This window comes from Macaca nemestrina, chromosome 5 (genome assembly GCF_043159975.1).
Source record: "Macaca nemestrina isolate mMacNem1 chromosome 5, mMacNem.hap1, whole genome shotgun sequence".
Lineage (NCBI taxonomy): Eukaryota > Metazoa > Chordata > Mammalia > Primates > Cercopithecidae > Macaca > Macaca nemestrina.
Genome location: NC_092129.1, coordinates 112,849,169 through 112,875,216, shown reverse-complemented (window position 1 = coordinate 112,875,216; position 26,048 = coordinate 112,849,169). Strand labels below are relative to the sequence as shown.

Below are 26,048 nucleotides of genomic sequence, written 5' to 3'. Positions count from 1 at the left end.
GGCAGGCAGATCACCTGAGGTCAGAAGTTCGAGACCAGCCCGGCCAGCATGGTGAAACCCCATCTCTACTAAAAATACAAAAATTAGCTGGGCATAGTGGTGTGCATCTGTAATCTCAGCTACTCGGGAGGTTGCGGTAGGAGAATCACTTGACCTGGGAGGTGGAGGTTGCAGTGAGTGGAGATTGCACCACTGTACTCCAGCTTGGGCAACAGAGCAAGAATCCATCTCAAAAAAAAAAAAAAAATCAAGTGGAAGAGGTAGCCCCTTGCAAGAAGGAGATTAAGTCACACTTGCTGCTTCCTCTCAGTCAGAAAACGGGGTGCAGCAAGCTAGGACCACCAGGTGGCCCTGAGAAAACACTAACACGCACTCCTTTCCTGTTGCAGGCTGTTTCCCCAAGAGTGGAGAGAAATGTGAATGCCTCCAACAAGTCTGTTCAGGGACAGCAGTGGAGTCCCAGACTTGGCACCAGGTCCTGGCCCTCCCTCCAGGTAAGGCAGCGAGACTGGCTATATTGGGTTTTGGTAGTGGGAGACAGACCTGAGGAGGGAGCCTGGGTGGACTATTGTGAGAAATACGAGACCACATGTGCATCTCCTGGAAAATCATTTTGCACAGTCCTGAAATTGAGAGCTTGGTGCATCCCCCTTCCTGCTCCCTCTTTCCTTCCCCTCTCTCCCACGTCTTCTACTTTAATCTGATGTTCCATTTTTCTCTTTCTCTCTCTCTGCTCTGTCTCTCCTCTCTCTCTCCGTCTCTGTCTCCTCTCTCTTCTCTCTCTCATCTTCCCTTCTTCCCCTTCCTTCCTCTCTCCCTCCTCCTGGTTTTCTTTCCCCTATGAGAGGAGACTGCCTTTTCTCAGAGAAAAGACGTAGGATGAAGTAAACAAAGATTTCTTTCTGTCCAGAGGGAAAAATAAGATAGAATATACGATCTGAGAAAATTAGAGTACAGAATGCAATTAAACAGAAAAGAGGTAGTTAACAAGATATCCCAGCCCCTTGGTCAGTGAGGGGAAGCATTAGGTGTGACTTAATCTCCCTCTTCCAAGAGGCTACCTCTGCCACTTGATTCTTTCAAATGAACAAATATTAACCAACAATCCAATCCACTTTTAATTGCTTAATTACTGGTCCTTTTAAGTGCCAACCATCTGACTTTTCCTGTTTCCATCTGTCCTGTGGCGTTATTTGGTATTGCATATCAGTGTTAATGTCTGAACTTTAAGGGATTTTTTTGAAGAAAAAACTTATAAATAAATTATTACATTCCTGAGGTTTTCTGGTATGGCCTTTATGTTGGGAGGCAAAAATAAAAAAATAAAAAAATAAAAGGTAAAGGTTCAAAACATTTATTTATAAGTGACATCAGTGTTAACAGGACACTTGAATTTCTATTGAGAAAGCTAATTTTCTAATTAGCTTTGTGTACATGTTGATAATCACTTTCTCAATTATTAACCCTTTGGTGAAATAAAGAAACCATTTGACTTTTGTGTTAAAGCTTAAAAAATAAAAAAATCCAGCTCACCAATGTGGTGGCTACCAGGAAGCTGAGGCAGGAGGATTGCTTGAACTCAGGAGTTCAAGGTGTGTTATGATCATGCCATTGCACTCCAGCCGAGGTGAGAGTGAAACCCAGTCTCTTGGGAAAAAAAAATTATATTCAACATTTAAAAATTATCTTTCAAAAACAACAAAGCACTTATGTACTGGGAAGGGGTGGCTGCGAGCTAGGGCCAGCTGGTGCTACTGGAAAAATTATTCATGCATAATTATCAAAATAATATTATCCAAAGTACCATATAGGACCAGAAACAGAGTCAGAGATAGTGTGCAGTAAGTTGTCTATTGCTACTTATGCACAATCTTGGTTACCTCACATTTTAGAGCAATAAAAAAAGGCAAGATTTGCAAGTGTAACACATGGAGTAAGTAATCATCTTTATTTTGTATATTCATGGGAAGGTGCACACACACAGGAAGGAGAGGAGCCCTGGTGCTCTTGGCTTTGCCTGTCCCTGCTGGATGTGGACTCACAGCAAGACGGACACATCTGAAACCAAAAGTGTCGATAACTTTCTGATGGTAAAGGGGTTTTTATTTTTGTTTTCATTTTATTTATTTATTTATTTATTTATTTGAGACATTGCCCAGGCTGGAGTGCAGTGGCACAATCTCGGCTCACTGCAAACTCCACCTCCCAGGTTCACGCCATTCTCCTGCCTCAGCCTCCTGAGTAACTGGACTATTGGCGCTCGCCACTGCGCCCAGCTAATTTTTTGTATTTTTAGTAGAGTTGGGGTTTCACCGTGTTAGCCAGGATGGTCTCGATCTCCTGACCTCGTGATCCGCCCACCTCGACCTCCCAAAGTGGTGGGATTACAGGCATGAGCCACCGCGCCCAGCCTATTTTTGTTTTTATTATTTTGTTTTGTTTTCAGAGACAGGATCTTGCCCTATTGCCCAGGCCAGAGAATAGTGTCATGATCATAGCTCATTGCAGTCTCAAACTCCTGGGCTCAAGTGATCCTCCCGACTCAGCCGCCCAGAGCACTGGGATTATAGGCATGAGACACTGCACCCAGCCTGATTGTAGAGTATTTAAAAAGCAGGAATATGTTAACAAATATGCACTCAAATAAAATATAGTTTCTATTGCATCCTACATGAGTTCTCAAGATTCCTTACACTTGAACAAATAGATAATCTATGAGAAATTGGCAGCTTCAAATGTATGAGTTTCATTTAGCATAGCTTCTCATGTTCCCAGGTCATAAAATCCATTTCTTATTCAGTGGCTCCATCACTCTGTCAATCTCTGGCTGACAGTTGCAGTTTTTCAACTCCCACATGATGTCAAAACATAGAAAAAGAGAACTCTGCTTAGTGCTGATGGACACTAACTCCTAACATCAATTTAATTCCAGGTGATTAGACTAATCATGATAATCTAATTCCCCTTGCCAGTGATTGCTTTAGGAAATGGCACATGTCCCAGTTTTGAAATGAAGTAAAACCTAAAGGAGGCTTCCAGCAGAGGTTGTCTCATTTCTGAAGAGAGACACAAAAAAGAACTTGTCTCTTCTTTCCTTCTCACAGTGTTTATAGCAGGATATGATTTTGGAATCAGCTACAAGTATTTTGCTACCAACCTGAAGAGGAAGCCAACACAAAGCGGAAAGGGAGGCAAACCAAGAAACTGAATTTGAGCCCTTGGCATAATATGCCTGGAATGCCTGCTATTGGCAATAATACAGTGCTTTATTAGCATCCAACTGGACCAGTGTTTCCTGTTACTTGCTGTTCAAAGCATGCTACATAATTCTGGTCCCTTTTACATACTTCTCTCATTTTGATTGAGATCAGCAATGTTCCACTTTCCAAGGAGGGAGAATGAACTGTAGGTAGCAATGTTTCATCACATAAAACCTCAAGAGTGAAAAGCACAAAGTATATCTTGATTATTTTCATTCATAAGCACTTTCCAAGTTATATAATATTAAGCATCAAATAATTTTTTTTTTTATATGGAGTCTCACTCTGTTGCCCAGGCTGCAGTGCAGTGGCACAATCTTGGCTCACTGCAACCTCCACCTCCCGGGTTCAAGGAATTCTCCTGTCTCAGCCTCCTGAGTAGCTGGGATTACAAGCGTACTACTTTTTGTATTTTTAGTAGAAACAGGTTTTGCTATGTCGGCCAGACTGGTGTCATCAAACTCCTGACCTCAAGCGATCCACCCGCCTCGGCCTCCCAAAGTTCTGGGATTACAGGCTGAGCCACTGTGCCCACCCTAGCATCAAATAATTTATAATTAAAATGTATATGCAGTAGTTCTGGCCTTATTGAGTACCAAAAAACTAATATTATAGAAAAATCCTTGCCACTTTATCGTGTAGCAAAAAATAAATAAATGAGAGAAAAAGTCCTATTTATACATTAAAAATCAAAGTCATTCAGTTGGAATTCTCTTACTATGTAGCTTGCTGGAGAGAAATCCTATTAATACAACTAGTATGAGAAAGTCTGCAGTGATATTTCTATCAAACCTGAGAAAATACACTGGGAATAGCTCCAATAAATTTAATAAAAGTCAAAAAATTATTCTCAAGGACACTAGACTTAATGTTGAATCAAAGAACCTATAGCAAACAAAAATACTATAGAAAGCCAATCATCGGCCCTCTAACCTAAACATGTACCAGAAAAATATTTACATCTAATGCATAAAAAGTTTCACTCCCATCTTAATTTTTAAGTATCACTGAATGTATACCGGAAAATATAAACATAAAAAGAAATGTTTCAATGTCTTCTATTTTGGACATGAGAAAACTCACATAATTGCAACTGTACTAAAACCATAGATTCAGCTATTTCGCACTCAAGGAAGTACACAGTTCGATGACAAAAATAATTTAAATTAAATCTTATCCTTTTTTAAAAAAATGTTCTTTTTCTTTTTCTTTTCTTTTTTTTTTTCTGAGACAGGGTCTCATTCTGTCCTCCATGCTGGAGTACAGTAGCAAGATCACAGCTCACTGCACCCTTAGCCTTCCGGACTCATTCAATCCTCCCATCTCAGCCTCCTGAGTAGCCCAGGCTGATCTTGAACTACTGGGGTCAAGAGATTGGCCCATTTCAGCCTCCCAAAGTAGAGGGATTATAGGTATAAGCCACAGGGCCCAGGCCTTGGCCTAAATCATCCTTTTTTAAAATTTTTTATTTTTTTCCAACACGGTCTCACCCTGTCACGCAGGCTAGACTGCAGTGGTGGAATCTGGGTTCACTGCAACCTCCACCTCCCAGGCTCAAACAATTCTTATGCCTCAGCCTCCTGAGTAGCTGGCACTACAGGCCTGAGCCACCACGCCCAGCTAATTTTCCTATTTTTTGTAGAGATGGGGGTCTCCCTATGTTGCCCAGGCTGATCTCTAACTTGTGGGCTCAAGCAATCTGCCTTCCTCAGCCTCCCAAACTGGAGGGATTACAGGTGTGAGCCACTGCGCTGGCCCTAAATCATATCCTAATAATTATTTCGTTGAAAATTTTTCTACAGATATCACAATGTATTTAGAGTAAATTAGCTCTTCTGGTAATTTAGAGCAATTGTCAGACAAACATTTTCTATAAAGGGCCAGACAGTAAATATTTTATACTCTGTGGCATGAAGTCTGTGTCAAAACCAGCCTCACTCAGGCTGGGTTCAATGGCTCACACCTGTAATCCCAGCACTTTGGGAGGCCAAGGCAGGTGGTTCACTTTGAACTCAGCAGCTGGAGACCAGCCTGGGCAACATAGCAAAACCCCATTTCTTCAAAAGACAAAAAATAAATAAATAAATAGAATTTTTAAAATTAAAAAAAAAAAAAATTAGCCAACCATGGTGGCTCATGACTATAGTCACAGCTACTCAGGAGTCTGAGGCTGGAGAACGGCTTGAGACAGGTAAGCGAAGATTGCAGTGAGCTGAGATCATGCAATTGCACTGCAGCCTGGGCAACAGACTGAGATCCTACCTCGAAAAAAAAAATAAATAAATTATCCACTCATCGAATGCAGTGCAAAAGGGGTCAGAGGCAATACATAAATGATGGGTACTGCTCTGTCCCAATAAAACTTTATTTAGGCCGGGCGCGGTGGCTCACGCCTGTAATCCCAGCACTCTGGGAAGCCGAGGCGGGCGGATCACAAGGTCAGCAGATCGAGACCATCCTGGCTAACAGGGTGAAACCCCGTCTCTACTAAAAATACAAAAAAGCCGGGCGTGGTGGCGGGCGCCTGTAGTCCCAGCTACTCGGGAGGCTGAGGCAGGAGAATGGCGTGAACCCGGAAGGCGGAGCTTGCAGTGAGCCGAGATCGCGCCACTGCACTCCAGCCTGGGCGACACAGCGAGACTCCGTCTCAAAAAATAAGTTTAAAAAAAAACAAACCTTTATTTATAAACACAAACTGAATTTTATATAATTTTATGTCATAAAAGATCATCCTTTTGATTTTTTAAACCATGTAAAAATTTTAAAGTAATTCCTAAACTACAAGTTCTACAAAAAACAGGCATGAAAAAGGCTTAGTCCTATCCATGTACTAAATAGTACAATACTTCAATAAATAAAAGGCTATAATTTTATTAATGCATGAAAAGACCAATCAATGAAATAGAACAGAAAACCAAAAATACACCCATATATATGCATAGAAATTTAATAAAGGAGACAATTCAAATTACTGTGGAAAAGGCAGACTATTCAATCAAGGATTGAATTATCATTGGAATAAACAGGTTAACCTATTAAAAATCCATTTGAGGCCAGGTGCAGTGGGGCACACCTGTAATCTCAGCACTCTGGAAGGTAAAGGAGGGAGGATCACTTGAGCCAAGGAGCTTGAGATGAGCCTGGGCAAGACGGTGAAACCTTGTCTCCACAAAAATAAAAATAATTGAAAAATTGGCCAGGCATAGTGGTCCATGCCTGTAGTCCCAGCTGTTCAGGAGATTGAGGTGGGAAGATAACTGGAGCCCAGGAATTTGAGGCTGCCCAGGAATTTGAGGCTGCAGTGAGCTATGATCACACCACTGCACTCCAGCCTGGGTGACAGAGTGAGGCTCTGTCTCCAACAACAACAACAACAACAACAACAAACAATAAAATTAGATTTAAATATATATGTAAAATAATAAAAATAATAAAAATTCATTTGAACTATACCTAACAACCTAAATCGAATCACACCTCAGGAACATCAAACATTTAAATGTAAAAAAGAAAACTCAAACCATACCAGAGGAAACCATGAGCAAATATTTTATAGTCATGGAATAAGGAGGGCATTCCTAAGAATGAAACAAAATCCACAGACAATAAACATAAAAAGATTCAGGCTGGGCACAGTGACTCATGCCTGTAATCCCAGCACTTTGGGAGGCCAAGGCGGGTGGATCACTTGAGGTCAGGAGTTTGAGACCAGCCTGGCCAACATGGAGAAACCCCATCTCTACTAAAAATACACAAATTAGCTAGGCGTGGTGGTGCGTGCCTGTAATCCCAGCTCCTAGGGAGGCTGAGGCAGAAGAATCACTTGAGCCAGGGGGGCAGAGGTTGCAGTGAGCTGAGATTGGGCCACTGCACTGCAGCCTGGGCAACAGAATAAGACTCTGTCTTAAAATTTAAAAATAAATAAATAAATAAAAGACTACATAGCTATAAGAAATTACAAGAAAGTGTTTCTGCTCTAAAATGCAACCACCCACAAGATATATTAAGTTAAAAAATGGCCAGGTGCTAAAGAGTGTACTGTATGATGCCATCTATACACAAAAAGGAAGAAAAGAAATTGTGTATGTGTATTTATCTGAGAACTAAGGGTACACAATAAATTAGAAACAGGTTTTTTACAGCCGGGAGCGGTGGCTCAAGCCTATAATCCCAGCACTTTGGGAGGCCAAGGCGGGCGGATCACAAGGTCAGGAGATCGAGACCATCCTGGCTAACACAGTGAAACCCCATCTCTACTAAAAATACAAAAACTTAGCCAGGCATGGTGTCAGGTGCCTGTAGTCCCAGCTACTAGGGAGGCTGAGGCAAGAGAATGACCTGGGAGGCGGAGTTTGCAGTGAGCCGAGATTGCCCCACTGCACTCCAGCTTGAGGAACAAGAGCGAGAGTCCGTCTCAAAAAGAAAAAAGCAAAAAAAAAAAAAAGAAACAGGTTTCTTACAAGAAATGATACTGTATAACTGACAGACAGGATTTGGCGAGTATCTTTTTCATTAAAAGCACTTTTTGAGGCCGGGCGCGGTGGCTCAAGCCTGTAATCCTAGCACTTTGGGAGGCCGAGACGGGCGGATCACGAGGTCAGGAGATCGAGACCATCCTGGCTAACACGGTGAAACCCCGTCTCTACTAAAAATACAAGAAAATTAGCCGGGCGAGGTGGCGGCGCCTGTAGTCCCAGCTACTCGGGAGGCTGAGGCAGGAGAATGGCGTGAACCCGGGGGGGCGGAGCTTGCAGTGAGCCGAGATCCCGCCACTGCACTCTAGCCTGGGGCACAGAGCAAGACTCCGTCTCAAAAAAAACAAACAAACAAAAAAAAGCACTTTTTGAATTTTGAACGCAATAAAGATATTATATATTCAAAAAACAAAATTTTAAATTCAAATGAAAATGACTTATCTGAATTTTTTTCAATTATTGGTTTACTAAAAAAAATAATAATAATAACGTTTTTTTTTTTTTTTTTGGAGACAGGGTCTCTCACTCTGTCACCCAGGCTGGAGTGCAGTAGTCAGATGCTTGGCTCACTGCAGCCTCTGCCTCCTAGGTTCAAGCAATTCTCCCACCTCAGCCTCCTGAGTAGCTGGGATTATAGGGGCATGCCACTACGTCCAGATAATTTTTGCGTTTTTAATAGAGACAAGGTTTCATCATGTTGGCCAGGCTGGTCTTGAACTCCTGACTTCAAGTGATCCACCCCCCCACCACCACTTCTTGGCCTCCCAAAGTGCTGGGATTACAGGCATTAGCCACAACTCCTGGCTATTTTTTTTTTTTTTTTTTTTACCAGTTTCCTCAAGAAAATGCTTCAGGCAAGCATCCTTTAGTGGGATTATTGCTTGCGGTCATTAGAAAGTGACAGGTCACACCAGGCACGTTGGCTCATGCCTGCAATCCCAGCACTTTGGGAGGCCGAGGCAGGCAGATCACCTGAGGTCGGGAGTTCAAGACCAGCCTGGCCAACATAGTGAAACTCCATCTCTACTAAAAATACAAAAATTAACTGGGTGCGGTGGCAGGTGCCTTTCATCCCAGCTACTCAGGAGGCTGAGGCTGGAGAATCGCTTGAACCTGGGAGGTGGAGGTTGCAGTGAGCCAAGATCGCGCCACTGCACTCCAGCCTGGGTAACAGAGTGAGACCCTGTTTCAAAAAAAAAAAAAAAAAAAAGGTGATAAGTCAAACTCCTTAAACTACACTAAGTTTATACAGACCTTTATGAGAAGAAGTATTTTCTAGAAATTTGTGTAATAAAAACTAGCACAGAGCCATGATTGTCGAGCCTGAAGTTTGAATGGAGTTAGAAATACTGTGGTACCTTAGACAATCATGAGATTCTTCCCTAGGAATGTTTTAGTAAAATCAAAGTGGATTACTTTCCAAAGGTCAGGCATATACATTTATCTCCTTAGGCTTAGTAATTTAAAATGTGCTTCACTCCTTTACAGGTCCTTTTTTATTCAGTATTAGAATAAATTCCTAGCCATTAAGAAGACTTTCATTCATTTATTCAACAAATAATTATTTAGTGCCTACTATTTGGCAGGTGCTGTGCTAGGCCTCAGGAGCATTATAACATTGAACAATTCATTTCTAGAAAATAGCTTCATTGAACAACTGTTGAGTATATTATTTATAAACTTATAGAAAATATTATTCTCATTAAAAAATGGCCATTATGTGTAGACAATTTTTATTGGCAGTCTGTGAACAATCTGAACTCTTTCAACATTTGCTTTATAGACTCGTTTTAGATATAAGCCAGTCAGGGAGTCTGGCGTTACAAATGATATTTAGTCATCAAAAAGCAGCAGGATAGAAAGTTCTTAAAACTATTAACAGACAGTTTACCATGGTAGGAGAAGGGTGCCTGTCAGTTGGTAAGACATTTCCACGTGTCTCATCTTATATAATCCACACTCCTGTTATCCCCATTTTACTATCAGGAAACTGATTTTAAGATAAGTTTCAACAGGTGTCTAACCAGTAAATGGTGGAGTTCGAACTGGAACCCAATTCTCCTTATGTTAAGGTTTATATTCTTTCTACTAAGGCATGGGCTTAATGTTTATAAAATAAAATGCTTTAAGTAAATTATCTAGAGGTGCACCTGAGTTAACATAATTAAAATTACCAGCAGATCCTTACCAAAAATTTCTCAAAGAAGGTTCTGACTAATATATATTAAAAGGCATGGCCAGTGGGGCACAGTGGCTCAAGCCTGTAATCCTAATACTTTAGGAGGCTGAGGCAGGCAGACAGCTTGCTTGAGCCCAAGAGCTTGAGACCAGCCTGGGCAACATGGCGAAACTCCATCTCTAGAAAAAATACTAAAATTAGCTGGGCATGGTGGCATGGACCTATAGTCCCAGCTACTTGAGAGGCTGAGGTAGGAAGATTGCTTGAGCCCAGGAGGTCAAGACTTCAGTGAGCTTTCATCGTACCACTCCAATCCAGCCTGGGTGACAGAGTTCGTCTCAAAAGAATAAACAAAAACAAAGAGCAAGGCATAGCCTTCCCTAGGAATTTGGTTTGGGGATTCTCTAACAACAGTAACCAACTGAGGATGTCTGGGGTCTTGTTGGGAATTTTTTTTTTTTTTTTTTTTTTGAGACGAAGTCTCACTCTGTCGCCAGACTAGAGTGCAGTGGCATGATCTTGACTCACTGCAACCTCTGCCTCCCAGGTTCAAGAGATTCTTCTGCCTCAGCCTCCCAAGTAGCTGGGACTACAGGCGCACACTACCACATCCAGCTAATTTTTCCTTTTTTTTTTTTTTTTTTTGAGACGGAGTCTCGCTCTGTCGCCCAGGCTGGAGTGCAGTGGCCAGATCTCAGCTCACTGCAAGTTCCGCCTCCCGGGTTCCCGCCATTCTCCTGCCTCAGCCTCCCGAGTAGCTGGGACCACAGGCGCCGCCACCTCGCCCGGCTAATTTTTTGTGTTTTTAGTAGAGACGGGGTTTCGCCGTGTTAGCCAGGATGGTCTCGATCTCCTGACCTTGTGATCCGCCCGTCTCGGCCTCCCAAAGTGCTGGGATTACAGGCTTGAGCCACCGCGCCCGGCCAATTTTTGCATTTTTAGTAGAGATAGGGTTTCACCATGTTGGCCAGGACGGTCTCGATCTCCTGACCTCGTGATCCACTTGCCTCAGCCTCCCAAAATGCTGGGATTACAGGTGTGAGTCACCAGGCCTGGCCCTTTCTGGTTCTTGATTATAATTCATCTTTAAATAGTTAAGAGCAACTTGTGCTGTCTGATATTCATGGCCAAGTAAAACTCTTTGACCCTCAGACAAATACAGTATGATTTCATATATATGAAATACCTAGGCCAGGCATGGTAGCTCACACCTGTACTCCCAGCACTCTGGGAGGCTGGGATTTTTACTGAGTCCAGGTCCCATCTTTCCTCATTTTGGAAGGCTTTCTGCTGACAAATCCAATATGCTTTTTTTTTTTTTTTTTTTTTTTGAGACGGAGTCTCGCTCTGTCACCCAGGCTGGAGTGCAGTAGCTATTCATAGTGGCAGTTATAGCGCACTAGCCTGGAGTTCCTGGGCTCAAGCCATCCTCCTGCCCTAGCTTCCTGAATAACTAGGACTACAGCCATGCACTACCACAACTGGCTAAATCCAATTATTTTAAATTAGCTGGAAGAAAAAATACATTGGGGTTCTTCTTACTTCCCCTTGAGAGGACCAGATCTGGTCCCCAATTTTTAGGACAAAAATATTTACATTCAGAAAGCCAAGAACAGATCAAAGGGAATGCAGAAGCAGTCACATACTAGTTAGATGCAGAGAGAAAGTCATCCTTTAGATTTATAAACTCCTTGTCATGTTGTTTCCTCTCTTGGCCCCTTCTCCACACTTTTAAACAAGCATGTTGTGGTCTAAGTTGAGAGCTTGACAAGGTTTTTGCTATGGTTGAGGCATCAATCTCTTTTGTAATTGAATCTATTCACCAGGGATAGTGTAAGCAAACCATGATCAAGCTCTTTGTCTTTGTCCTAACTAGGCATTTACCATATAAACATAATAAGAAACAAGCCCCTGCAAGTCTTTCTTTTTAACCAATTATCTGGCTGTTTCTCTTGCTGTAGTCCTGCCTTCATTAAAAGCTGTCCAGGGGGGAGGGCACAATCTTTGGAAGCATATCTAAGATGCCAATTTCTTTGCATTTCAGTGAAAAGTAAGTCATCAGGGTATTTGAGACATCTCTTCAAGCTTTTCTTGATGGTCAGTATCAGCATGGCCCCTTCCTTTCCAGCTTTCCTCATTCCTAGAGTCTGCTATTGTGCCTTTATACCTTGAAATTGGGGTATACCCATATATCCATATAAAAAACCTTTTTGTTTCTGTAGTCATTACAGGGGAGTCCAGTGTGATTTACAGAACAAACTGAAATCATTCTATCAAGACGTAACAAAGAATTAAGGGGAAGGGTCTGGGCTGGAGAATATTAATTAGCCCCTGACCCACCCTATCATCTTTCTCTAGTTCACAAAGATAACTGTCAATTTATCCTCAATGTTCAGAATAATGCCTAATACCTAGTAAAAAATCAACAAATATGTGTTTAGAGAATGAGTAAATGATTACCATAGTTTATTTACCTGCTGAAATTACATTTTTCTAATTTTAAACTATTATGCAAAAAATGTTTCCAGTTAAATATTTTGCATACCTCTGTTTGAACTCCTGTTTATCTGTAGAATAAAAAAGTTAAATTAGAATGTCTGAAGCAGTGTTTTTCATTATAATCAATATTACTTCAAAGATTACTTAATTTTAATATTTTACAATTAATACTGCCAAATCTACCCCCACCCCTGGCAGTGGCTATCCTGGTTTATACTTCTACCAAGAATATTCACTTTTCCACAAAATTGATATTTTCAAATTTCAGTTTTAGCCAGTGTGGGATAAAATGGATCTCTCTATTATTTTCCTTTGCATGCCAGCGTCACTAGCGCAGTTAAGCATCTTCTTTATGTGGTCAGTTTTATTTCATTCTTCTTCATCTATTGTCTACACATTTGTCCATTTCTCTATAGGGTTGTCTTTTTCTTATATACATTTGTTTTCACTATCTATTCCAGATATTAATTCTTTGTGCACTGTATGTTTCCTCTTTTTAAACTTTATTCATGGTATTTTTGTTCTATGAAACATTTTAGCCCATACTCTCACATCATGGAAGAGTAATTTCCTTGCAAACCTCTCTTGTCTACTCCTACTCAGTAGCATCAAATCCAGTTGATTCAAGTCTTAACCTCTATTCAGAGGAAATATAGTGTGGTGATTAGAAGCATAGGCTGGGCATGGTGGCTCACACCTGTAATCCCAGCACTTTGGGAGGCCGAGGTAGGCGGATCACCTGAGGTAAGGAGTTTGACACCAGCCTGGCCAACATGGTGAAACCCCGTCTCTGCTAAAAATACAAAACTTAGCAGGGCATGGTGGCGCATGCCTGTAATCCCAGCTACTTGAGACGCTGAAGCACGGGAATGGCTTGAACCCAGAAGGCAGGGATTGCAGTAAGCCAAGATCACACCACTGCCTGGGCGACAGAGCTAGTCTCTGTCTCAATCAATCAATCAATCAATCAAAAAATAAGCATAAACTCTAGGACCAGGCACAGTGGCTCATGCCTATAATCCCAACACTTTGGGAGGTTGAGGCGGGCGGACCCCTTGAGCCCAAGAATTTGAGACCAGCCTCGGCAATGTGGTGAAACCCTGTCACTACAAATAAATAAATAAATAAATACAAAAAAAAAAAAAAAAAAAAAGAATAGGCCGGGAGCAGTGGCTCACACCTGTAATCCCAGCACTTTGGGAGGCCAAGGCAGGTGGATCACGAGGTCAGGAGTTTGAAACCAGACTGGCCAACTACTGGTGAAACCCCATCTCTACTAAAAATACAAAAATTAGCTGGGCGTGGTGGCAGGCACCTGTAATCCCAGCTACTCGGGAGGCTGAGGCAGGAGAATCGCTTGAACCCAGGAAGTGGACACTGCAGTGAGCCAAGATGGCACCACTGCCCTCCAGCCTGGGTGACAGAATAAGACTGCATCTCAAAAAAAAAAAATAGCTTAGCTGGGCAAGGTGGTATGTATGTGCCTGTGGTCCCAGCTACTCAGGAGGCTGAGGTGAGAGAATTCATTGAGCCTGGCAGGTTGGGGCTGCAGCGAGCCATGATGGTGCCACTGCACTCCAGCCTGCGCAACAGGAAGGAGGCCCTTTTAAAATAAAAAAATAAAAAAAAAAGCACAGTCTCTGGGGCCAAACTGATGCGCTCATGCAAAAGTTTTGCCACTTACTATATGACCTTGGGCCACTTGCTTAACCTCTCTGAACCTCACTCGTCTTTTTTGTAAACCAGAGGTGATAACAGTATACCCATTTCATAGGGCTGTGGTGAGAACTAGATGAGTTAATAAATTTAAAGAGCTTAGAAGTGTCTGGTGCATAGCAAGTGCTACGTAAATGTTAAACCTTTCCTGCCCTTTTCATCTGCTCCTCCTTTTCCTTTTTTCCTGTTACAGCTTTCCTTCTTTTTTCCTATTTCCTCACTATGACTTTGCTGGAATACTAAAAAGAAACTACTGGTCCAACAGCAGGCAACACCTCATGCCATTACTTTAAATGACTTCAAAATAATACAAATATATCCAGCATAACAGTTTACATTTTAAAGGTGTTACACCAATTTTGTTTTGAGAAGTGTCAACAAAACCCGTGTTTCTTTTCTTTCTATAAGTTTAAAATGTCCCCAAATCAATTAACGATAAAGGAAAGTCAGGCTATGTTTTTTTCTCTTTATACTGTTATCTCCTGTTCCACTGTTTTTACACTTCTTTGCAGCTCAGTTTCCTTATCTGTAAGATATTCTTAGGATGAACTTAGTAAGAAATGTGCAAGAACTAGATGAAGACCCACCAGATAGGATGCTCTCTTGCAGACACGCAACTCACTGACTCAACCAATGAGGAAATTATCCCACAAAGCAGATAATCCTAATGGAGGGCAGAATTCAGGACTGAGCATCTCAGTGATGCCGCCGGGAACCCAGGCTTCTCTGTCCCTTCACCAGACTAACCGAGTTCGAGACCACACGGGGGTCAGGTAGCCAAGGCTGGGCTTGGTAGGAATGAAGGAGGTGAGGGTGGCGCGCCGCCGGCCTGGGCCACTCCCTGAGTAGGGCGGCGGTGGCGGCGGCGGCGGCTGCAGGCCCGGTCGATTGTGAGGAGACAGCGGTGCCTCCTGGGCCGCGCGCCCGACCATTCCTGGGGTCCCGGCTCGCGCCGCGCGAGGCGCGCTCGAGCGGAAGTGGCGGCGACCCCGCCGGAAGCGCGCGGCTGCGGCAGGGGAAGCAACCGAGAGCCCTCCTCCCGCCTGCTCTGTGCAGGAGACAGCTTGCGGAGCCCACTGCCGGCGCGTCGAGAGCCCAGCAGCTCTTGAGTCCGGGAAGCAAGGGTGGGCGGAGGGAGGAGCCGGTGGCAAGGACCCAGACCTGGACGACCCCCAGTGCCGAGCCAGCGGAGCTGCTTGGTGAGTGGCCTCCAGGCGGCATCTCTTGCTCTCAGCCCGGAGGGGGTTTGGGGGACCCAGGCTGTGGGGCCGCCTCTTCCCATGCCTTCAGTTCACCCCGACGTGGGGTGAAAAACCCTAGAGACCCTCGGGAGTCCGTCCACCAAGGGAGGTCCAGACTCCCCAGGAATGTTGCCTAGGGCGGGGTGTCTGCAGTTGGTGGGGGGGTGATCCAGGCCCACCCTCTGCAGGGCACTTTGAATGCTCCACATCCCCAGTGAACAGCCTGTCACGCATCACACCGTGGTGTATTTGAGATCCCATCTGCCACTTGGGCTGGAGGGAAATGAGTGGTCTTGGGTTTCTTGTCATTGCTTGCTGCCGATTCCATTTTAATCCTGTTGGTTTATGGCCTCAAACATGAATTTGAAGAATTTTGCCTTCTCTGGCAGTATTGGGAAGATTCTTTTGTTCAAGTCCGTTTGAACAATTAGTTGGGAGTATTTACAAAAGGTCAGGCCGGAAACGGTGGCTCACACCTGTAATCCCAACACTTTGGGAGGCCAAATCGCAAGGATCGCTTGAGCCCAGGAGTTCGAGACCAGCTTGGGCAACAGAGGGAGATCTTGTCTCTACAAAAAATTTAAAAATTAGCTGGGCATGGTGGTGCATGCCTGTAGCCCCAGCTATACGGGAAGCTGAGGTGGGAGGATTGCTTGAGCCCGAAAGTTCGAGGGTGCTGTGAGCTGAGATCGCACCACTGCATTCCAGCCCGGGCAACAAAGCAAGACCCTGTGTAAGGTCGACTCTGCCACCTGGAAGGTATGGGACCTCGCAGTCTTCTCTAGGTTGCGTCTTTTTCACTGAAATCACAAAATCACTAAGGTAAGTAGGGAAGGGTCAAGATAGGTAACAGGAGTGAGGGGACACAGACACCAATAAAAGTTCTAACTTTGAGGACTTCTCCAGTATTCTTTTCATCCTAAAGCTTCTGGCCTATCAGCTAGTTCACACACAGCCTAGGAGTCTCAAGCCAGTACAGGAACAAGGAGGCAGGTTGCCCTCTTGGGGCAAAACTGTGACCCCACCCTTGATGAAGGCCTGTAGGAACACAGGACCTGTGAGCAGGTAGACTCCTGAAGGTTTAAGATTCTGTAGAGCAGGTATGTGCAGTGCCAGTGCTCAACCAGCAACTGATGGACAGGAATAGGTAGAGCTGCTCTGAGTGCATTCCCTTGGCAAACCTGGGCCAGAGGCACACAGGAAGGAATAAATCATGTGGTATCCTAGGCCAGGTGCAGAAGCAAATCAGCCAGAGTGGAACCAGGACCAGCCAGGGCCAAGGCAGGGAGAAGAGTTCCTCTAGCTGACATTGACAGGAAAGCAGAGTCAAAAACCTGGAATGGTTTGCTTCAAAGACTGGATGCTGCCTAGTGACCTCAAAGACCAGTGATACCTGGACTCTTGAGTGAGCAAGGCAGATTTTGGATAAGCACACAACTTCAAGTAAGCCCAGACATGATTTCCTCTAGTTTCTGCTGCTCCTAGAGGCAGAATCATCTGAGAACTGATTGAGGAGTCCCTGTATATCCCAGAGACTAGTGCACTCTAGGGTAAAAGGAGTCATTCAGCCCTTACTCTTGGTTAGAGGCAGGACTCTAGTGTAGTTTGAATAAAATGTGTTACAGAACAAATTTCTAAGACCTTTAGGTTGAGTGAGTGTTAGAGTTTGTCTAGTAGTATATTTCTCATCAGTATCTATTTAGCTGTTCTGCATAGGCCTTTGATATATGGAAATAAGTAAGATAAATTTTTCCCAGAAACCCCAAAATAATTATAATGTTGAGAGAAGAATAAAGTAGGAACTCTATCTGTACTGAAGAAGGAATTGAGTGAACAGAATAGAGATGACTGCATGAGGTGAGGAGTTCAAGACCAGCCTGGCCAACATGGTGAAACCCCATCTCTACAAAAATACAAAAGTTAGCCGGGCATGATGGTGGGTTCCTGTAATCCCAGCTACTTGGCAGGCTGAGGCAGGAAAATTGTTAGAACTTGGGAGGTGGAGGTTGCAGTGAGCCAAGATCGTGCCATTGCACTCTAGCCTGGGCAACTGAGCGAGACTCCGTCTCAAAAAAAAAAAAAAAAAAGAGGTACCTGGTGACTGGTCACTGTGAGCTGGATCTGGGGAAGGTGGGAATGGAGACTAAGGGCTCTTGCTGAGAGGAGTTTGTGTAAGCCTTTTTCAGGTTCTTGTGTCTTTAGCATTTAAATCCTGGACTTAATAAGTAGACTGGCAGTTGTGGCATCAACACAACTAAAAGCCTCTTAGCGTACACTTGGAAAATCAGTCTGAAGTGAAAGAAACTTTTGGTGAAGTGTAAGTGGAAATGTTGGTTGGGTGCAGTGGTTCATACCTGTAATCCTAACATTTTGGGAGGCAAAGGTGGGAGGATTGCTTGAGACCAGGAATTTGAGACCAGTCTGGGCAACATGGCAAGACCCCTTTTCTTTTTATTTTTTTTGTGGGGAGACAAGGTCTGGCTTTGTTACCCAGGCTAAAGTGCAGTGCAGTGGCACTCTAACACTCACCCAACCTAAGGGTCTTAGTAGTATCCATAGAAAAAGCATTGACAAAAAGCATGCCATATGTTAAGATCAAGATTTATCTTTGGGTATTGAGTGCAACACTTGTTATAAGAAGCAAAATAAACTTAGAAGCAAAGGAGTGGATGAGGATATGTCTTGGGGGAAAATCCAAAGATTAGTTGTGATCAGGGTATAGTACTTTTTGGCCTGACTTACATAACAGACTCTGCAAAATGTTAAAACCTTTAATGAAAACAAGTGAGATGTTGGACTCTAGTGTCACTCTTAATAATGAAATAGCCAACATTTGTTGAGCTTTTACTACATACCACAGGTGTTCTTCTAAGCTTTTTACTTTCATTAGCTCAATAGTCCTTGCCTTATCATATGATAGGCACTACTGCATTGATATATGTTGTCATTTATCGAGGGAGCAGTTATCAAGAGCCCAGACAATAAGCTGAGAAATCTGAGTTGACTTTAAAGTCCTCCTGTGTTTCAACAAGGGTGCCAAGACCATTCAGTGGAGGAGGGACAGTCTTTTCAAAAAATAGTACTTAGAAAGCTGGATATCCACATACAAAAGAATGTTGCTGGACTCCTTACCTTATACCTACCATATACAGAACTTAAAGTGGATCAAATACCTAAATGTAAAACTGTTAGAAGAAAACACAGGGCAAAAGCTTCATGATGTTAGATTTGGCAATTATTTCTCAGATATGACTCCAAAAGCACAGGCAACAACAACAAAAAAGATGAATTGGATTTCATCAAAATTATAAACTTTTGTACATCAAAGAACATGAAGAACAATGAAAAGACAACCCACAGAACGAGAAAAAAAATTTGCAAATTATATATCTGATAAGAGATTAATATACAGGATAACAAACAACCCAATTGAAACATAAAGTAGCCAAGTGCATTGGCACACACTTATACTCCCTACTATTCAGGAGGCTGAGGCAGGAGGATTGCTGAGCCCAGAAGTTTGAGACCAGCCTGGGCAACATAGCAAGACCCTATCTCAAACAATAAATTATAAGCAAAGGACTTAAATAGACATTTCTCCAAAGATGATATACAAATGGCCAATAAGAACGTGAAAAGAGGTTCAACATCACTAGTCATTAGGGAAATGCAGATCAAAACCACAATGAGATACCAATTCATACCCATTAGAATGGCTATTATCAAAAAAATGGGGCCAAGCACAGTGGCTCACACCTGTAATCCCAGCATTCTAGGAGGCCAAGGCAGGTGGATCACCTAACGTCAGGAGTTCAAGACCAGCCTGGCCAACATGGCAAAATCCTGTCTCTACTAAAAGATGCAAAAATTAGCTGGTTGTGGTGGCGGGTGCCTGTAGTCCCAGCCACTCAGGAGGCTGAGGCACGAGAATTGCTTGAACCTGGGAGATGGAGGTTGCAGTAAGCCGAGATCACGCCACTGCACTCCAGACTGAACAGAGCAAGACTCCATCAAAAAAAAAAGAGAAAGAAAGAGAAGAGAGAGAAAAGAAAAGATGGAAAAGACAAAATTGTTGGCAAAGATATTGAGAAATTTGAACCCTTGTTATTACTGGTGATATAAAATGGTGTAGCCACTGTGAAAAACAGTTTGATGTGTCCTCAGAAAGTTAGAGAATTACCTTATGACCCAGCAATTCAATTTTTAGGTTTATATTCAAAAGAATTGAAAGCAGAGACTGAAATAAGTACGGATGCCAGTATTTATAATAGCATTATTCACAGTGGCCAAAAGGTGGAACCAACCCAAGAATCCATGAGCAGATGAATGGATAAACAAAATGTGATTTAGACATACAACAAAATATATTCAGCCTTTTTTTGTTTTTGTTTTTGTTTATTTTGAGACGGAGTTTCACTCTTGTTGCCCAGGCTGGAGTGCAATGGCACGATCTCGGCTCACTGCAACCTCCACCTCCCAGGTTCAAGCGATTCTCCTGCCTCAACCTCCTGAGTAGCTGGGATTACAGGCACACGCCACCATGCCTGGCTAATTTTGTATTTTTAGTAGAGACGGGATTTCTCCCTGTTGGTCAGGCTGGTCTCAAACTCCTGACCTCACATGATCTGCCCCGCCTCAGCCTCCCAAAGTGCTGGGATTACAGGCATGAGCCACTGTGCCCAGCCTGAATCTTTTTATGTTTATTGTCTGTGGATTTTGTTTCATTCTTAGGAATGCCCTCCTTATTCCATGACTATAAAATATTTGCTAATGGTTTCCTCTGGTATGGTTTGAGTTTTCTTTTTTACATTTAAATGTCTGATGTTCCTGAGGTGTGATTTGATTTAGGTTGTTAGGTATAATTCAAATGAATTTTTATTATTTTACATATATATTTAAATCTAATTTTACTGTTTTTTTTTGTTGTTGTTGTTTTGTTGTTGTTCTTGTTGTTATTGTTGTTGTTGTTGCTGGAGACAGAGCCTCACTCTGCTACCCAGGCTGGAGTGCAGTGGTGGGTGTGATCATAGCTCACTGCAGCCTCAAATTCCTGGGCTCCGGTTACCTTCCTAGCTCAACCTTCTGAGCAGCTGGGACTACAGGCATGGACCACTATGCCTGGCTAGTTTTTAAATTGTTTTTATTTTTGTGGAGACAAGGTCTCACTGTCTTGCCCAGGCTGATCTCAAGCTCCTTGGCTCAAGTGATCCACCCTCCTTGGCCTCCCAAAGTGCTGGGATTACAGGTGTGACCCACTGTACCTGGCCTCAGATGGATTTTTAATAGGTTAACCTGTTTATTCCAATGATAATTAAATCCTTGATTGAGTAATCCGCCTTTTCCACAGTAATCTGAATTGTCCCCTTTATTAAATATTAAATTTCTATGCATATATATGGGTGTATTTTTGGTTTTCTGTTCTATTACATTGATTGGCCTTTTCATGCATTAATACAACTACAGCCTTTTATTTATTGAAGTATTGTACTATTGTACTATTTAGTACATGGACAGGACTAAGCCTTTTTCATGCCTGTTTTTTGTAGAACTTGTAGTTTAGGAATCATTTTAAAATTTTTATATGGCTTAACCTGGGAGGCAGAGGTTGCAGTGAGCTGAGATTGTGCCACTACACTCCAACCTGGGCAACAGAGCGAGACTACATTCCAAAAAAAAAGAAAAAGAAAAACAGAAAAATGATAATTACATCTGCAAAGACCTTATTTCCAGGTAAGTCCACATTCACAAGTATCAGGAATTAGAACTTGGACATATCTTTTTGAGGTATACAATTTAACCCACTACACCCAGTTGACAATATATAGCAAGACCCTCTTCACTTAGTGTCCTGAAGGAAATGATCCTATAGTGCAAAAGTTTTTGTTTCTATTTTTTCTTTGTTTTCTTTTTTTTTTTTTTTTCTGAGATGGAGTTTTGCTCGTTGCCCAGGCTGGAGTGCTGTGGCGCGATCTCGGCTCACGGCAACCTCCGCCTCCCAGGTTCAAGTGATTCTCCTGCCTCAGCCTCCCGAGTAGCTGGGACTATAGGCACATGCCACTACTGCTGGCTAATTGTTTGTATTTTTAGTAGAGACGGGGTTTCACCATCTTGGCCAGGCTGGTCTCGATCTCCTGACCTCATGATCCACCCACGTCGCCCTCTCAAAGTGCTGGGATTACAAGTGTGAGCCACCGCTCCCAGCCTGTTCTCTTTCTTTGTACATTCTGTCAATATTTTAGTCATTAATTAGTAAATGATGGCAGTGTTTTTCAAACTGCAGGTTGTCACCCATTAGAGGATGGTGAAATTAGCTTAGTTGGTCACAATCAATACCCTTTATAATATAAAAAAGAATGAAGCAGAGTCTATTAATTTCTTTTTGAAATATATAGACATGATGTAAAAAGTTTTTTGTTTTTTGTGGTTTTTTTTGGGACAGAATCTCACTCTGATGCCCAGGCTGGAGTGCAGTGGCACGATCTCGGCTCACGGCAACCTCCGCCTCCCAGGTCCAAGCTATTCTCTGCCTCAGCCTCCTAAGTAGCTGGGATTACAGGCGCCTGCCACCACGCCAAGCTAATTTTTATATTTTTAGTAGAGACAGGGTTTCACCATCTTGGCCAGGCTGGTCTCGGACTCCTGACCCCGTGATCCGCCCACCTCGGCCTCCCAAAATGCTGGGATTACAGATGTGAGTCCCCGCACCCAGCTTTTTTTGTTTGTTTGTTTGAGATGGAGTCTCTCTCTCTTGCCCAGGCTGGAGTACAGTGGCGTGATCTCGGCTCACTGCAACCTTCACCTCCTGGGTTCAAGCAATTCTCCTGTCTCAGCCTCCCAAGTAGCTGGGATTACAGACACATGCCACAACACCCAGCTAGTTTTTGTATTTTCAGTAGAAATAGGGTTTCACCATGTTGGCCAGGCTGGTCTCGAACTCCTGACCTGAAGTGAGCCCCCTACCTCGGCCTCCCAAAGTACTGGAATTATAGGCATGAGCTACCACTCCGAGTCTAAAATTGACATTTTTAAATATTATTTTATTAATTTTAAAATAATAGTAATAAGCCAGGCACAGGCCGGGCGCAATGGCTCACGCCTGTAGTCCCAGCACTTTGGGAGGCCGAGGTGAGAGATCACGAGGTCAGGAGATTGAGACCATCCTGGCTAACACGGTGAAACCCCGTCTCTACTAAAAATACAAAAAATTAGCTGGGCATGGTGGCACATGCCTGTAGTCCCAGCTACTCAGGAGGCTGAGGCAGGAGAATTGCTTGAACCGGGAGGAGGAGGTTGCAGTGAGTCGAGATGGTGCCACTGCACTTCAGCCTGGTGACAGAGCGAGACTCCGTCTCAAAAAAAAAAAAAAAAAAAAAAAAAAGGCTGATTCACATCTTGGCAGGGAGATCCTGAAAGAAACAGGCTGCGGGTAAGGAACTTCATGTGCCCAGGCCCTCGGTGGTAGAAACCTAGGACATCTGTGCTATGGGATCCATCCTCTTTCACTTGCACAACTTCCCTCCCACAGGACTGGGACTCCCTCTCACATCCTGGGAAGCTAGGATTCCTTGCTTTTCAGAGTAATCATGGAAGTCCTGGAATGAGGTACTGTCGGAGGCCACTGGGAAATCCAAAGAAGAGGTTTGAAGATCTCCTAGCCCAGACCCTTCCCTCCAGTCTGCCCCTGCGAACCTCTCTTTTAAGGGATTGAAAAGGATTCTAGCTGGCTTCCACTTTCTGTGACAAACTGCTGCCTCGGTGCATAGACTCCATTTCTCTGCAGTTTGTGCATCCCATAAAAAAGTAAAAAATAAAAACTCTAGCCCTGAAAGTCCTGTACTCCGTGATTCTCAGACTTAGAACGAACCCAGGAGCACTATAAACATGCAGCTCTCCTTGCACAGCCTCCCTCCCTTCCAGCAGTCAAGCATACTGGCAAATGACTTCACCTTCCTGTTCTTCAGTCTCCTCACCTGTAAAATGGGGCTAGTGACAGGAGCCTACTTACAGGTTTTTCCCCAAGGATTAAAGGAATGAATGAATATGGTAAAGCACTTAGAACACATGGGAAGTACTTAATAAATATTAGTTATCATTATTTTTCTTTATTTTTTGGATGTTCTGGGTGATTCTGTTGCAGGTGGTCTGCTCTAGAGTGACCAGTAGGGTAGCCTCAGCAGTGTTTTCTGTAGGGTCACTTTCTCTGTATATCGTGTATGTGTTCCTGTACAGTGTGCCTACTCACTTCCATGCTTTACTTCTAGGAATAGTGATGCTCAGCCTGGAAACCATGAATTTGCTTAAAACAGAATGAATACTCATTCCAGTGCTTTCCTCTCAGTCACAGTGATGAACAGACTGAATGAAGCCTGGTGTCACTGGAAATAGGTCGGGAGACTGCCCAGGAAGCTGTTAACAAAACTATGGGCCAGGAATCGTGGCTGACACCTGTAATCCCAGCATATTAGGACACCGAGGCAGGAGGATCACTTGAGCCCAGGAGTTCGAGACCAGCCTGGCCAACATAGAGAAACCCCGTCTCTACTAAAAATACAAAAATTAGCCAGGCGTGGTGGTGGGCACCTGTAATCCCAGCTACTCGTGAGGCCGAGGCAGGAGAATCACTTGAACCCAGGAGGCAGAGGTTGCAGTGAGCCAGGATCACACCATTGCATTCCAGCCTGGACAACAAGAGCGAAACTCCATCTCAAAAAACAAAAATTTTTTTTAATTAGCCTTAGGCAAGGCAAAGTGGCTCACACGTGTAATCCCAGCACTTTGGGAGGCCGAGGTGGGCAGATCACTTGAGTCCAGGAGTTCAAGACCAGCCTGGCCAACATGGTGAAACCCCGTCTCCACAAAAAAAATACAAAAATTAGCTGGGCGTGGTGGTGCACGCCTGTAATCCCAGCTACTCGGGATGATGAGGCAAGAGAACTGCTTGAACCTGGAAGGTAGAAGTTGCAGTGAGCAGAGATTGTGCCACTGCTTTCCAGCCTGGGTGGCAGAGTGAGTGAGATTCCATCTAAAAAAAAAAAAAGAGGCCAGGTGTGGTGGCTCAGGCCTGTAATCCTAGCACTTTGGGAGGCTGAGGTCAAGAGGTCAGGACCAGCCTGTCCAACATGGTGAAACTCCATCTCTACTAAAACTGCAAAAATTAGCCAGACGTGGTGGCACATGCCTGTAATCCCAGCTACTTGGGAGGCTGAGGCAGGATAATCGCTTGAGGCCGGGCGCGGTGGCTCACGCCTGTAATCCCAGCACTTTGGAAGGCCGAGGCGGGCGGATCACAAGGTCAGCAGATCGAGACCATGGTGAAACCCCGTCTCTACTAAAAATAGAAAAAAATTAGCCGGGCGCAGTGGCGGGCGCCTGTAGTCCCAGCTACTCGGGAAGCTGAGGCCGGAGAATGGCGTGAACCCGGGAGGCGGAGCTTGCAGTGAGCCGAGATCGCGCCACTGCACTCCAGCCTGGGCGACAGAGCGAGACTCCGTCTCAAAAAAAAAAAAAAAAAAAAAAAAAAAAAAATCGCTTGAACCTGGGGGGCGGAAGTTGCAGTGAACCGAGATCATGCCACTTCACTCCAGCCTGGGCGAAAGAGCAAAACTTCGTCTCAAAACAAAAGAAAAGACAAGTAAAAAAAAAAACCAGCCAGGCTTGGTGGCATGTGCCTGTAGTCCCTGCTACTTGGAAAGCTGAGGTGGGAAGATGGCTTGAGCTTGGGAGGTTGAGGCTGCCTTGAGCAGTGGTTGCACCACATCGCTCCAACCTGGGGTCAGAAGGCGACCTTGTCTCAAAACAAAACAACTTTGTAAACTGTGATCCACACCTCAGTGCAGTGGGATAAAGCTGTCCAGTAGCCTTGGCCTCCGAGGCCCTGTCTGAATCCTTTTTTGCCCCTGTAGCTAAAAGGCAGCAAGTGTTTTCTGTAGTCTGTATTCACTTTTAGACAAGTCACTTTTAGAGACTTGTTTAAAGATTCCAAATGAGTTATAATAGTAAATGTAAAATATATCTAGGGATTGGTATCGATTGCCAAGAAAGCTTTCTTTGCTTGCTCCTACATGAAGAAAAAAGGTGAATTACAAAAGGTTGGTTCAGCTTTTCAATTTTTTTGTATTAAGTGGGTGTAGCTAGGATAATGTCCCAAGGAACTTTTGTAAATAAGGAAGAACATTCCTGTTTATTCTTTTATTAATGCTAGTTTTGAAAAAACAAGCTCTATAAATTAAATTTTTATGTGTTGAAACATTGACAAACTGATTCCATTCTCCTTAACTGTTAGTTAAAAAGAAAAAGTCTGGCCGGGTGCGGTGGCTCACGCCTGTTATTCAAGACTGGGAGGCGGAGGTGGGTGGAACACCTGAGGTCAGGAGTTCCAGACCAGCCTGCCCAACATGGTGAAACCCCATCTCTACTAAAAATACAAAAATTAGCCAGGCATGTTGGCATGCGCCTGTAATCCCAGCTACTCAGGAGGCTGAGGCAGGAGATTCGCCTGAACCCAGGAGGCAAAGGTTGCAGTGAGCCAAGATTGTGCCATTGCACTCCAGCCTGGGCGATAGAGCAAGACTCTGTCTCAAAAAAAAAAAAAAAAAAAAAAGAACAAGTCTGTCATATTTCTTTATCATGATTTTCAGTAGCTTAAATGGCAAAACACATTATCAGTTAGTATAAAACT

The 26,048-nt window shown here is 43.6% G+C and overlaps 2 protein-coding genes across 2 annotated transcripts in view; one reads left to right on the top strand and one right to left on the bottom strand.

Moving 5' to 3' along the window:
* LOC105479461 (KH domain containing 1) overlaps positions 1 to 26,048 on the bottom strand; it is a 96,216-nt gene that overhangs the window by 5,844 nt on the left and 64,324 nt on the right. The gene's annotated exons all lie outside the window — the stretch shown is intronic.
* LOC112426277 (uncharacterized) overlaps positions 1 to 26,048 on the top strand; it is a 43,902-nt gene that overhangs the window by 2,763 nt on the left and 15,091 nt on the right. The window contains exons 2-3 of the mRNA XM_071096051.1: positions 390 to 494; positions 14,942 to 15,328. Of these exons, the coding sequence (XP_070952152.1) occupies positions 390 to 494; positions 14,942 to 15,328 (492 nt within the window). The remainder of the gene's footprint in view (positions 1 to 389; positions 495 to 14,941; positions 15,329 to 26,048) is intronic.